Genomic DNA, 15189 nt, shown 5'->3' with positions numbered 1-15189 from the left:
CCTGGAGGAGCTGAAAGCTCTTGGTAGAGTCTCCGTCTGTAACTGACGTCGCTCGATGCGGCACCGGGGATCGGTACCGGTAGACAGACCGGTACCGAGAACGGGACCTGCCACCGAAGCTGTGCCGGGCGGTCGACCGAGGGCGGTGCCTGAGGCTTGATCGGAGCTGAGTGTCCCGGACCGGCGAACGGGATGCTGACCAGTGCCGCGAGCACTACTGGTACCAACAGGGAGAACGGCGCCGAGACCTAGATCGGTGACGGGACCAAGAACATCTGCGGAACCGCGACCCTGAACGGTGCCGCTGTGCGGTGCCGAGGTAGGGTGGTCTGATCAAGGCAGGCTTGCCCATCGACTATGTAACCCACACCGGCGGTGCCGGGGGTTGAGACAGCGTAGATGCTGTCGTTGCAATCAGCCCCCTCGCCGTGGACACTGTCTCCGGCGTGGAGGGAATAGTGAGCTCGACCATAGCTGGCACCCCAGATGCAGCTTCATAGTGAGCTCGACCACGGTCCATACCGGGGAGTGTTCCAGCACCGGACTCGACGGCTTTTGCCTGGCCGGAGTTAATGGTGCGGGCATTGTCGGTGCCACGGCAGACATCGGTGCCGGGCGATCCGACGTCCGTACCGGGGAGCTTTCCAGCACCGGACTCGACGGCTCTTGCCTGGCCGGAGTAACTCTTCATCCTCCAGGAGAGGGATCCATGCCGAGGGTACATCGGAGCCAGCGACGGTCATGCCAGGAGGCCTTGGCGGCACCGGCGGTCCGGTGCCGAGGGAGCGCGCCGTGAAAACTAACTAGCGCTCGGCGCCGAGAGCGGAGGAGCAAGAGCTGCCTCCCTCAGGAGCTGTTTAAAACGAAAGCCCCGCTCCCCTTTGTTCACTGATTAAGGGCCTCACAAATGCGGCACTTATCTGTGAAGTAAGATCCCTCGAGGCACTTAGGAGAAGATCTCTTGTCGGCAGCGGCTTGTGGCCGGCCGAGCATTAGAAAACCCTGTGGACCGGGCATCGGACCCGGCCCCGGGTGAGGGGAAGGGGATAAACCCCGACCCCTGCAAAATAAATACACTATACTATTCTACAAACAAACAGAGTTAACTACAACTATAAACAGAACGAGAGAAAACTACGAGTAGCTAGGGAAGTGGAGGTCAGCTGAGCTGTGCTCCACTGTTCCAACGGCCGTCACGGGCGGAAAGAAGGAACTGAGGAGCGGACGGGCCGGCTGGGGTATATATCCTGCGCTATAGCGACGCCACTCCAGGGGGCGCCCAGCCGGCCCGCCGGAGTTGCTAGGGTAAAAATCTTCCGAAGAGCCGTGCACGCGCGGCACGCACACCTAACTGGAATGGATAGGAGCAATCACTCGAAGAAGAACTTTGCTATAGGGGATTTTTTTTATGACAGATAAAATCAAAATTTGACCACCAGTTGTCAGAAAACTGATGGCACTTTTTGAATGAGTAAGGCTATTAGGATCTACTTCTCTAGTGAGTCTCCAAAATGGGTAAACATCCAGGCAGTTTCAAGAAGAAAAAGTATTTTTAGATTGCTGACTTAAAAAGTTGTGCTGTCATTGTGCACTGTTATTGCTTTGTTCTATCCAATGGTGTTGAGGTGAATCCTATATGGAAAAAGTATATCGTTATTAAGTATAAGCCACTTTGAGACCTTTTGGGAGGATGTTTATTTAGAATCGATCAAATCCACTAACATGCCTTGTGATCCAAATGAAGCCCGAAACTCGGATACAGCTGGCCAACCATTAGATTAGTGCTTTGATGGCTAGACCATACACATTTTTGTTGTCTTTTTCTTCTGGTACACTAGCTCCCAGGTATCCCCTTTCTCTACAATGTCCTCAGAGTTAACAAATGGTCTGTGATGGATTACATGGCAAAGGAAGCAGATCACAATGGTGAAAGTGTCTCAACAGATTCCAGGTGCTATTTTACACATTCCTCTACGGAGACTATGATGAAGGTTAAGGCATATTTCTTTTTCTCTGACACAGCATCTACAGACACGTAGCTGGAAGAATGATTTGAAGTACTAGGCAATCTTATGGCTCCAGATTGCTCCCATTCAGAGACCTAGCTTAGATTCATGACTACGGACACAAGAGTACAAAAGCATGAAACAGCAAATGCAAAATATATGGTACAGCTTCATCTGGTTCTGCTGATAGAGCTCACTAGGTGTGTGAAATAGACTTTGTCCAATTAGCTGTGAAATGAACCCTTATCCCTCATGAACAGGTAAATCCAGGAAAAAAAGCTTGGTTCCACTATTGACAAAGATTGTTAATGACTACATGAAAGCATCATGCCAGCCTCTTTTAAAGTAAGTGGTGTTTAACACCTTGCACCTTTGTTTTACTCTGTTTCCCATTCAGTCCCTAATCTCCCCATTCTGGAGATTAGTGAGAAAATATCAGTTGGACAACTGCAGCACTATATGGACTCCAGTTACATGAGGGCTGGATAAACCTAAAAACCTACACTAGTATCTTTGGTTGATCTCGGCTACGAACAGAAGTCGGGTGTCCAAGTTGATCTTCTTGTATCTTTCAGCAGACTTACTGACCATGCTGCACTGGTTCATATGAGTGACTTATCAAGAAGGCTGTGAATGATCACCTGTGCTTTGCTTTCAAGGAAGCCCTACAGTACTCTCCTGTGTTCTGCCATAAGGTTTTCCTCCTACCTCCCCAGTCATTTAACGGCTACGGCAAGCCACTTAATGGACATCTTCAATAATTTCAGGCTGCAGTGCCATCCTTATGCTGACACCTAGTTTTACATTTTCCTTTGAGACAGCTGGTTTGAAACTTAAGCCAGACAAGAATGAGGCCATGCTCATGAGAAGGGGGAAATGATTTTGCGGAGCTTGCTGAATGACAGTCATGAAAATTATTAAAGAAGTATGCCAGCCACTAGTGAAAAGATACAAAATCTGGGTGCCAACCTCAGTTCTGCTCAGCCCAGAGGACTATATTCTGATAGTCAAGAGTAGCTATCATCTATGCCTTCCTCAGATACCACAGCAATGAGTGTGGTATGAGTACTGTAGGGAGGCACCCTGGCTCCCCGCCGCGCCTGAGAAGGACGAGCCAGACCAGGCGCCGGAGTGGGCGGAGCCACCGCCACCTGTCCCCGCCCCCCGGAAGTCAAGGGGCGGGACAGGAAGTATAAAAGCCCGGCCCCAGCGCTCAGTTAGGCGGAGGCTGCCGGAGAGGACAGACGCCGATGCTCGAGCTCCCGCCGGGGCCAGCCTTCCCCGGGCCTGGTACCCCGAGGAGTCGCCTGAGCTCCCCTCCGCCCAGTATCCGGAGAAGTCGCCTGAGCTCCCCTCCGCCCGGTATCCGGAGGAGCCCATGGTCTGGGACCCACCGGATGACGCCGGCGAGGGACAGGTACCTAGGGAGGGGGAGACTGGAAGTGGCCCGGGGGTAGCCGACGCCAGTCCGGCTGCAGGTATACCGGAGCCTATGTCAGTGTGTTGCGGCCAGGATCCCCACTGACAGCAGCGAGTCTTTGCCGCTGCTAGGGCCACGGGCTGGGACACAGTGAAGCGGGAGGGCCTGCGTCCCCCCTGCCACCCTTCCCAGGGTGGCAGACTCCCCCTCCCCCTGGCCCAAGGAGGCCTTTGCTATTGTTTAGTTCGCTGCTCAGACCCTGCCTAAGGGTATGAGCCTTACCTGTGTTTGTTGCCCTGCCCTGAGCCAGGGCTTGGGCTATCTAGACTGCTACTGTTTAGCTCGCTGCTCAGCCCCTGCCTGAAGGGCCTGGGCTCACAGGCTACTGTGTGTGCTCAGCCCCTGCCTGAGGGCCTGAGCCCTAATTGACTCTCTATGTTTGCTCAGCCCTGCTGAAAGGCCTAAGCCTGAACTATTTGTTGCCCCGCCCTACTCCAGGGCCGGGCTTATAGGCTCTGTGTTTGCTCAGCCCTGCTGAAAGGCCTGAGCCTGAACTACTTGTTGCCCCGCCTGCTCCAGGGCCGGGCTTAGAGACACTGGGTTTACTCGGGCCCTGCTAAAGGGCCGGGACTCTGCCTTGTGTAGAGACTATTGGTTTGCTCAGCCCTTGCAGAGGGGTCTGAGCCCGAGACGGACTGCTGCCTGTAGGGAGGCGCCCTGGCTCCCCGCCGTGCCTGAGAAGGACGAGCCCCTTACCGGACCCTTACAAGTACCAAACAGACAACTGCCTTCATTGTCTTCTTCGGAGGGGACAAAAACACAGTATGCCCACACCTGATATTTGCCCATCTCTGCATCTGCATTTTAGTCTTAAATGTATCATATTTCATTTTAGGGGGAGAATCCATAAATGAGTGAGTCTTCTTACACAGCTCCCATTTGTACTTGCCCAGGAATGACACTTCACTCCCAGTGAGGGTTCTAATCACTGTAGGCTGGTAAACTCTCCATTCAAAACGTACCCTAGAATCTCTGATGGTCATGGAATGCCAACCATGAGTTTGGCTACAGCAGCCTCCAGTAAAAGCCTACCGTGGCAGGAATAGCCAGCACTGTCCCAATACAGAAAATATTGACTTGGTTTTGCCTCCCTAGTTCTACTGTAATCTGCCCTGATGAACACTTAGTAAGTCCCTTCCATCAAAGCAGAGGTTGATAAACTGACAGGGAAACAGATACTATTGTGTTCAGAACTTACGAAATCACGAGCTTCAGTGACAAGACGTGCCAGCCTTATCCACATATGGAGACGGGCCCAGATCACTAGAGTGATGCAGGAAACTAGCATGCCTACATCTTCACATTTCTATCCAACACTCTGTCTGATCCAATTAGCTGTGTTCTTGCTGACTGTATTTTGGTTACTCATGGAAAACTGACACCCTGTCAGGAGTCTAATAGCACCCTAAGTGGAAATTTTCTTTGGCAACAGTCTGCTTTCTTGATGTTCTTTTACAAAATGGATTGATTTCTCTTGATGAAACTCTTGATGCCATCTAGAAATGGATATAATTCTCAAGAAATTCAGGCAGGGATTATACAGTTTATCTTTCTCAAAGGGACTGATATGATGCAATAGTCTAAGTCACCTAATTGACTTCAGCTTCCCTTCTAATAAGGTGCACTTGTTGAGAGATTTTCACATCAAACTCTCACAACCCTTCAAGTCTTCTGGGGGATTACTGAAGTTGACTAGAGTAAGCACCAGACAGCAAGTCTGTGGTATCGGCTCTATAACACCTATTCGCAGTAAGTGATCTATTGGCTTCTGAAACGAATTTGCTCTTCACTGATTTCAAGGATGTTGCTGGAGTGCTCAAATCTTTATTTTAACTTTACCCAACAACTCTTCTCAATAACTTCTAGCACCCACCTGTCTCCTGTCATGCATTTCTACTCCTGCGACAGTTTTTCCCCAATTAGTTGGTTGTCTTGGGACAGGAGTGGGAGTCATGCTGCTGATCTAGAAGGAATGGTGGACTGGAGAAGTCAGCCCTGGACTCCCCCTCCTTTGCTTGAACAGTCCCGCCTGCCTCTGGACTAAGTCCTTTCTGTGGTACCTGTTTGAATTGAAGGAGCAAAAGTAAAACTTTACTGGCTATTTCAAATGGTGTATATATATATTTTTTTTTAAATAGGTGATGGGAGTCAATGTTTTTCCTCTGTATTTTCTAAAATGGTTTTGCCTGATGGTTCCCAATCACTTTACCAACTGAGTACTTAGAGGTACTCATAATGTGTTAAACTTATGGGCAAGCTTTCTGAGACACAGGTGATCACTGGCTACTGTGTTTACAGCCATAGATATCTGAGAACCTAAAAGAATCCATCGAGGCGTCCACACTACAAAAAGAAGAAGCAATTGTAATTTTCTTTTTAAATGATTTAATACCTGATGACTACTCTAAAAAAATTCAAAATCAGCTGTAATTATGACTCTTTTGCTCCAAAGCATTTCTCAGCAGTAAGACATTCAAAATTCCTGTGAACCCTATCTGTGTATATCTGTAACTAGAAATTTGCCATCTAGCATGCCTGTGAAATGAAGTTCAATTAACAGGAGCTTTGAAAGCCGGAAAGTCTATTTAGATGGGCCCAAATTATTGTACAGGGCTTATCACCTGAACTTACAAATTGCATAGTTGACCTTTATTACATACCACTGGTTGCATGGGGAAAGTGAATTGAAGCTAGCATTCATTGAAGCGGGGGGTGGGGTAAGGGGAGGTGATAACAAAAGAGATCACTAAAGTATCATTCCATTTCAAATGCTGGTATGGAAATGCAAATTTTATACTTTACACATTTCACCTATTATGACCACACACCATAAATAAATATCCCCTGTGCAGCTGGAAACAGTAAGTCAGGGTTGATTTTCTTGGAACACTGCCCCTGGAAGTGTGCAAGATACAAGGCCCAACAAAAGGTTAAAAATATGATCAATAAGACTACTGAGCTTTCCCTTCTCATGTCACCCAAGAGTTTTATTTTTGGTATATACAAGACAAAGGGGGAGGGATAGCTCAGTGGTTTGAGCATTGGCCTGCTAAACCTAGAGTTGTGAGTTTGATCCTTGAGGGGGCCATTTAGGGATCGGGGCAAAAAACTGTCTGGGGATTGGTACTGCTTTGAGCAGGGGGTTGGACTAGATGACCTCCTGAGGTCCCTTCCAAACCCTGATATTCTATGATTCAATGACATAATTCCTAGACACACCTATTTTGAACTGTACACACTAATCAGTCACATGTGTTGGCCAACAGGTGGATACAGAAAATAATCCTATCAACTGCTGATTAGTGATGAAGTTATGGGACATGCACAGTATGAAGCAGATGCATCACTTCATGATTAATGACTACTCGAACTATACAAATATACCAACTATGATCTTTCATGTGCATAACTTTATGATTAACAAATATCCAAACTACATAATGTAACAATATGGTCTCATTTTCATGAATGTTCTGAAACATGATTCAAGAACGGTTAAGCTAGAATCTCAACTTCTTTCAAAATTTACTAACAAAATCTCTTATCCCAAGTGCTCACCTTCCCTCAGTATTTTCTGTCATGTTCCATCTGCTTCAGACGGTGAGAGTCCCTTTTTAGATTAATGTTGTTACAGTACCTGATTCATGTTGGGGTTTTCCCATTTTTTAGGCCTAAAACACTGACTTATTCATCTTTCACGATACATAGAAAAGTAATGATGGTGCTAGTTTAAAATTGGGCATACTATACATGTTTTCTTTTTAGTATCCTCTTTAATGTCCTCTAAGCAACAACATTTGAATATTAGAGAGTTTTTAATCCCAATTAGGAGCAGCTAGGACTGTTGACATATTGTTTGAACATACCAGGATTCCTTTCTGACAAAGCATGTACAGGGTAGTGTAGCTTTCATAACTGATGCCTCTGTGTAGGAGGACTTCAACTTATCTGTGGGATATGTGCCAAAGATATTGCCCTTTGAGGGTTTATTTGTTACTTCAGCAAAACAGGCATTTCTGGAAAAATCTCCATTAAATCTGCTTTTTTGCATTACTTTTCTGTTGGGCTTATTTGCATTTCCTAAATTATATTATACAATTTCCTCTAGAGCAGAATGAAACTATACAGCATAGGACCTTCTTAAAAGTTCCAGGGAGGAGGGAAATATTTTCTGCATTTTTAAATCAGGAGTATCCTCTTCAGTTCCTAATTTATCTTCCCACATATAAAGTCCTCTTACAAAACATTTTAAGCATTGCCTCAAAATATTAGGCAAATTCTGAGTTTCCTTCCACTTTCTCCTGTGTACTGCAGGCAGACTGCGACTCCTTCCCTCTGCGGAACAAGGGACTGCTGATGAAAAACTAATACCTATTTATATTCTTTTTGATTTCCTAATCTTCCTTTTGGAGGATTTGTGCAGAAAACTACTTTTAGATTTGTTTATTTGTTTTTGTCAAACAATTATTTTGGTTATGTTCTGTACCTCCTCCATATTAAGGAATAAAATTGGTTCCTTGACTCTTTATAAGAATGTAGGAATTGTCATACTGAATCATGCCTATTGTCCATATTTACTAGGTCCCAAGGCCAGAGGGTGTGGCTAGGGCCAGACTCAGTGGCCACCTCCCCCATTTTTGGGAGAACAGGGTTGACCTGTTGGCCCAGGGACTAAGTTGCCAACCAGTTCGCCCCACTGCATGCCAGGGTTGATCTTCGGACCAGATTTTTTCACCCCAAATATACCCCAAGGGGTATCAGGGTCCCTGGCAGGAAAAGCCAGAGAGGAAGGCCCTCTTTGGCTGCTGTAAAGTGGGGAACAAGCATCTGCCATATCAGATGCTTATTCCTAGTCTCAAAACAGAAGCAGAAATCTCTCTATAAAGGATAGGTAAGTATGATACACTTGAAAATAAGCATTGAAAATAAACCTCATTTATCAATAAACTACAGTGATGCATTCTGAATCAGTGTATTCGATATCTTAATCCATAATTGGCTCCATCAAAGGCCTATTACAAAAAGACATGACAATCCCAAGTACAGAGAGGTTTTTTCCCCCCACTTAATCTTTTAGAAATTGAATGTCTTTGAATAGTGCTAGATTGGCAGTATTAGAAATAGACTCTCTGTTTAACGCAAATCTTGTATTACATGAGCATCAAGTTTCCTTACACTGCCTTGCTGGTTTGACTCAACCATGACCTGAAGGGATTAATTCCAGCAGATGAAATAATAATAAATTACCCATGTCTGTTCAATATCTGAACTCCTCACTGACACTACTAAAAAGGATGGCAATATGGTGAGTTATTAAAACTTTTTGACAGTTATAGCAGCCTCAAGATTTATCACTACAACATATTGTAATTTATGACATAGTATGTATTTAGTAGTTTTTATAAATTGTCCCCAACTAATAAGCTATTTTGCATTATTACTCAAATGGAAACCAAACTTTTTAATAGAAGTGTAAAAAGTATTGTTCTTAAGTTTAACCATTTTATTTTTCAAAAAAGTTGAAACTTTGTACACAAACTCTTTGACCAGGTACTACTTTTGCCTTAAATGAGCTGTACTTTTCAGATGTTTTTCTCCATTTTCAAATAACTGTTAGTTATGCTTTAGGCGAAAACACAAACTAAGTTTAGCAGGCTGAGTCCTTACTGGATACTGGTCAATTTTTAATATGAAAACATACTTACATTCAGATAATTGGGCACATTTACAAATGATCTATTCTGCATGCAGAAAACCCACAAACCATTAAAAAATTTGTTCTTACATCTTTTGAAGCACCTGGGCCATCACAACCCCATTCGTTAAATCTTCCACAGTCTGGCATGGTGCTTCAACATTAAATGTCTGGATCTGAAGGGGAAAAAAAGACATTTTCTTATTAGGCTGCCTTAACCATTTCTTACTAACACATCAAAGAGCTTTCAAAAGTAACACAACGGTATTGTTACTACCAAACAGCAGTAAATGGCAGAGAGAAAAACAAAACAAAACACAAAGGTGCACAAGTTTAATTTTATCAGTGGAGAAATATTGCAAGTGTTAGATTTCATTTAGTGAACCACAACAGTGAGGTTTGTCTTGTTGTAGAGCCATGGACACAGGCTCATAGATATGGCTGCAACCAAAGTTCTATTACAAGCTCTGACCAAGATTTTCAAAACAGGAGTTACTAGAGTTACATTCCTAAGGGAGGGATTTGCAAAAGCATCTAATAACTCAGGAACACAAATCCCACTGAAAGTTAGTGGAACTTGTGCTTTTAAGTCACTCAAGCACCATCCTAAATCCCTATTTAGGCATATACATAAGACCCCGATTATTAAAAATGCTGATCACCTAGACCGTACACCGACTTTCCATGGTTATATAATTATATACACACACACATGCATGCACTCTGAACAATTAACTCCTCCCTAGTGTGGGATGAGAGTGAAATTGTGCTAGTACTAGCTGGATTGTACTGGCCAGTGTTAGTTTGCTATTAGTTGTAAGGCTTTCAATTACTACAATAAATGCGGCAAAAAAAAATCTAGACAGAGAAAAGTCTCTGGTATTAATATAGAGGTTAAGATGCAAGGTGTTGGTATCTGACTTAGAACTGAAGGATGGAATGTGGCTGAGTCCATAGTGCCATATGTGGAGGTGAGTGGTGGTTTCCAGTCCATAACAGAAATATATCTAAGGTAGGGTGGATGGGTGACAGTTATTTTGGTCAACATGCTGTGACTAGAGACACATACTGGGGTAGGGTTTCATTTTTGAATGTGCAGTATGATAATATACACTTGACTATTTGTGTAAGAGATTGCAAGAACTTCAGGGTCAAAGAAGACTTCTCTGGAATTTTGTGCTGAGCTTGCCCCGACACAGCAGTACCAGATGACGAGAGATCTCCTTCACTATGGAAAAGTGAGCAGCCATAACACTGCAGAAGTTGACTAACCTAGTTTTCTACTGTCCAGATGGAAACCCAGTTGGGAAGTCCATTGTGAATGCTGTTGTGCTGGGGGTTTGCACTGTAATAAATACTGTGTGTGTTACAAGGACAAGTAATCAAGACTGCTAACATGCCAGAGACCAAATAATTTAAGTGGCTGGGCTCCCCAAACTGACAGAGCCATTAATGGAATCTGCATGCCCATTCTATGTCTGAGCACAAGCCGAGAAATACATAACAGGAAGGAAACTGTTTCCATTACGATGCAGTCCACAGTGTATCTCCCTGGGAAGCCCTGGGCATGGACATACAGTAGCCTGGAAAAGTGCATGATCCCAGGACTTGAAACAAACCACACACCCCCACCACCAAACTCTGGACTTCTCAAAAACAGGAAAAGTGAAAAACTATTCCCACTGAACAATATTGACATTATGGGGGTTTCCGTCCCCATTGTGCTCCCAGGTGATCCTGTCTACCCAGTACTGCTTTGACTCATTAAAACTTCCCCAACTACATAAACAAAGGTAGAAGATTCCACTACACACTGAGCCAATGCAGGATGGTAGTGAAGTGTGCTTCTGGGATACTGAAAACAAGATGTAAATTGTCTGACTGTTCCATGACTATTATTACCATGATCATATCTGCTTCTTGCATTTTACATAACGTAAGCGAAAACAAAGGAGAAGTGGTCAGTAAAGACTAGAGTGGCTCAGACAGCCTGCCTTCTACTTTTTCACAGCCAGAAAAATCACGTGGATGCAGCTGAAGGATGATAACACTACTTCTGGTGAGCAGGCGCTACAGATCTGAAACGTAGGGTATCAAGGACTAATGCATTGTTTCTTTTTATGACTACTTGAAAATACCATTTTTTATACAGTGAAGAATGAAGGACTAGATAGCACAACATTGTTGTTAACCTAGCACATTTATACTATGTACATTTTTTATTGATTTATCATCACCTTATATTAAGTATCATCAACATTCAAAAACAATGCCTTATTTCCAAAAAAGAAAACTTTGTTTCAATAAGGGAGTCCAGCTGCAGAAACAATCTTCTTTCCCTGTGTCAAAAATAGGGGTTGAATGGAGAATGGCTGGGAGAGAGCCAAAGAGGTAGGTCCCAATCCAAAAAGTTGTATTCTCTGCTTTCAGGAGGGCATGGTGGCAGGCAACACGTGGCAGTGCAGGAGCAGACTCTAGTTGTGAGGACAGAGCAGCAGGCAGTTTCTTTTGTGTCTTTAATAGTCATTAAATAATGGCTGCTGAAACTCTGCCTCCCTGTGCATTCTGCTGTCTATATTTTTGCATGAGTTTTGTCCTCCTGCTGGAACTGTTCCTGCCTTCCAGGTGTGTTCAGGGCTGCCTCATCTTTCACTCCTCAATGTGGTAAATTCATTCTAATTCTCTGTTCACATTCCCTTGCGCTTTGATGAATTGGCCCTTTCAACTTTTCAATTGTGCCACCAACATGGAGTCTGGACAGCAAGCCCTGACAGAGAAAACAAGATATGACAGAATTAACACCCACCGCAATCCCTCACACGTCCCATGAAATGTCAACAAATGAGACAAAAGAAACTCTCTCTTCTCTTTTTAAAATTCCAATAACTAATCCAGAGCCATTCAACACAAAATGTTAAGGACACATGTTCCCAATTCTCACACAACACTTAAAACTATGGAGAGGTGTGGTACTATGTTAGATCAGGGGAAAGGAGATAATGCCAAAATGGTATAAAAAAGTTACTTATTACAGAAAAGTGGGATCTTGGAAAATGAGGGTTTGGGGTTTTTTGCAGATGATATTCAATGAGAAGCTCATGACTGGGGAGGCTTGGTTAGCTACATTTATATTAACTTCGGAGAAGCTGCCATACAAACAGTTCATCAGAAAGACAAATTCTAATATGATTGCAGATAGCCAAGTTGTGCATGCTGTATAGAAATGGCTGGATGCCATATGGGCCAGACAATACAATGTAAGGTAAATGCTTTGGCAAGCATCCACTAATTAACTTATTACAGTAACTTACAGGTCCAGCTGTTTTTATTTTTCCATTGGTGTTTCATGTGACATTTAAAAAAAAATCCCCATTTTTGTACGTGGCTACATGGTATAACACAGACAGCTGCCGTAAGTGCCAAGCCAAGCGCTTCCTCTCTTCCCAGGTCATGAAGCTGAAAAGGGTACCACAAGTGAGAGGAATGGAAGGACAGACGTTTTGCAGCATGAGCTTTCGTGGGTGAATACCCACTTCTTCGGATGCAAGAAGAAGTGGGTATTCACCCACGAAAGCTCATGCTGCAAAACGTCTGTTAGTCTATAAGGTGCCACAGGATTCTTTGCTGCTTTTACAGATCCAGACTAACACGGCTACCCCTCTGATACAGGAATGGAAGGGTGGCTCCAAGAAAGACCAGTTACGGGGGGAATAACTGTTTTGAGTGGGCTGCTGTGAGGATGTTACTTGTACTATGGCAGAGAGGATGAAGGGGGGAGTGGTTGAGGGAGGGGGACTGGCAGAGCAGAGAGAAGGTGAGGTGGACACTTCCATCTTCACATAAGACTATATCTGCCCATTCACAAATATTAAGGATGGCATTCATAAGAACCCAGAAAAATTTCTCTCAGCCCCAGAATCTGAAAAAAAATCAGTCCCCATCAGTACTTTATACAATAGTAAGCTGCATACCTGATAAAGCTTTGCTCATCTCCAGATTCCACTTCCTCATGCGGAACCAGCTCAGTCATCTCAGGATCTGGGCCTCCATCCTATAAATGGATCTTGTGATCTGGGCAACTCCTGGTCAGGCTCCCTCACCCCGTTCCTCCTATTTGGCAATGGTGTTCTCGTCTCCCCTGAATAATTATGCTACAAAGTACTTTTTCATTATGTTTGGGAGCATCTCAGGCTGAGCAGAGGAGTGAGTCTTCAGGCTCCTTGCCAGACCATTGTATAAATGAAAAATTCTATGCCAGGACTTGAGTCTTCTGATGTCATCATTGACTTTACACTATACTTTAGGTTTTTTATTTCATCCCAGAGTGGCTTATAAACCCAGGTTATATCAAGCATCCAGATGACTGGTTCTATGTACGTAAGAGCATTTAACACCACTGGCCAGCTGCTTCTGGATTTTCTCATCCCATAATAAGATTTGGGCCCAAATATCTGAGCCAGGCAGCAACACAGTCAATAAAGGTTCTCCTTTAAGACATCCTGGTAATACTTGCAATGTTCACAATCAAAGAAGCTTGCAATTGTGAAAGAAGTTGCTTGCAATGCAAGTTGTCTGCACTGAGCTCTATGGTTTGTGTGGTGCTATTATACAGGTAGATGGCTTCTAGCCACGCAGACTCCTGTGCAATAGGGTGCACAAAGTAGACCAAACAAACTACCTCAGTACTGACTGGAGCACTGTGGGACTTGAGTGGAAGGACAATATGAATTAGTTTATGACTTCACTGGCTCCATACTGCCACTAAATTGCTGCAACTTGAATCAATATGTAGACCTGCAGAACACAAGTCCAATCCAAATGATATTTGGAATACATTTAACTTTATGGAGAATGTGTATGCAAGATGTTTGTTTCTTAGACTAGTACATTTCTCTAGTGCAGACAAGGCCCTTAAAGAGACAGAAAACCAAAGGCTGAAGAAAAGTGATACAACATGCAAGCACAGTGATCAAGGCATGCATCTTACTAGTTCAACTTTTCTCCTGTTTAATAATTAGCTTATAAATGTCCAATGCCTGTTCTAATATTCCAATTCTAAACTTTTCCCTATTATATTATTTGCCTTTGCCTACTCCTTTTTGTCTTTTGACCATTCTCTATTAATTATTTTTCATAAAGTTTCAATTAATTCTTCTGGAGTGTTGCCTGTGCATATTCACATGCAGCCACATAGCAACCCCCTTCTCCAAGTGCCAGCAAGCTTCAGGATCCTTCTAGAAAAGGAGTGCCTATTAGGACCATGCTAGTGCCTTCTCATGGCACCAAATATTCATATCAGAGGTTTTCAGTGACCCACCCGAGTTTCTTCTGCTGAACCTTAAGATCCTTAAAGTGACAACTCTGGGCAAGAAGAGATGATCAGGCTATGTGAAAATATGGAGGAAACATTCCTGAAGAACTACAGTTACTACTAGGTAATCTCTCTCCTTCTACAAGTCAGCCTGCCTCTGCATACTCTCAGTTATGGAAGTCCAGTTAACAGGACAACCCCAGCAAAGGTGAGCTGAGACATTTTAATTAAACAAGGATTATAGAACAGTTCTCCAAAGCAAATATCAGCTCTAGATGATAAACCAAGAGAGCAGCGCTCAGTAAATCTTTGAAGAGAACCCCGGCTAGGCAGCCCTGTAGATTGTAATGTTTCCATCATAACAGAGAAACCACTGGAAAACTGAGTAACCCTGCAATGTGGGCCCCAAGATCTCAAGTGCTTACATGATAGATAAAGCACACATGCCAGTGCATAATCTAATCTATTTTGACAGTCACTCAGCATTTCCCGTATACTGATCCACTAAGGCTACAAAAAATCTAGGCAATTTCCAAAATACCTTTGTCTTCTCTACATAGGACAAAACTCGATGCACTTAACTTCTAGGACACGGAACCTAGGGTTTGGTTAAAAAAAACCTAGAAGACTAATGACTTTGTTCAGGTAGAACTCAAACATTATTTTAAAGGAAAAAAATGGATGAGCTTGCATGACA

At 43.8% G+C, this 15189-nt stretch overlaps 1 protein-coding gene across 3 annotated transcripts in view; it reads right to left on the bottom strand.

The window, feature by feature from the left end:
- Positions 1-15189, bottom strand: part of HOOK3 (hook microtubule tethering protein 3) — a 151439-nt gene that overhangs the window by 123080 nt on the left and 13170 nt on the right. For all 3 annotated transcript variants that reach the window (XM_045021963.1, XM_045021964.1, XM_045021965.1), the window contains exon 2: positions 9272-9357. In XM_045021963.1, the coding sequence (XP_044877898.1) occupies positions 9272-9357 (86 nt within the window). The remainder of the gene's footprint in view (positions 1-9271; positions 9358-15189) is intronic.

This window comes from Mauremys mutica, chromosome 6, assembly GCF_020497125.1.
Source record: "Mauremys mutica isolate MM-2020 ecotype Southern chromosome 6, ASM2049712v1, whole genome shotgun sequence".
In the NCBI taxonomy this organism is placed as follows: domain Eukaryota; kingdom Metazoa; phylum Chordata; order Testudines; family Geoemydidae; genus Mauremys; species Mauremys mutica.
The sequence above is the reverse complement of the archived record's forward strand: the minus strand, read 5'-3'. Positions and strand labels throughout refer to the sequence as shown.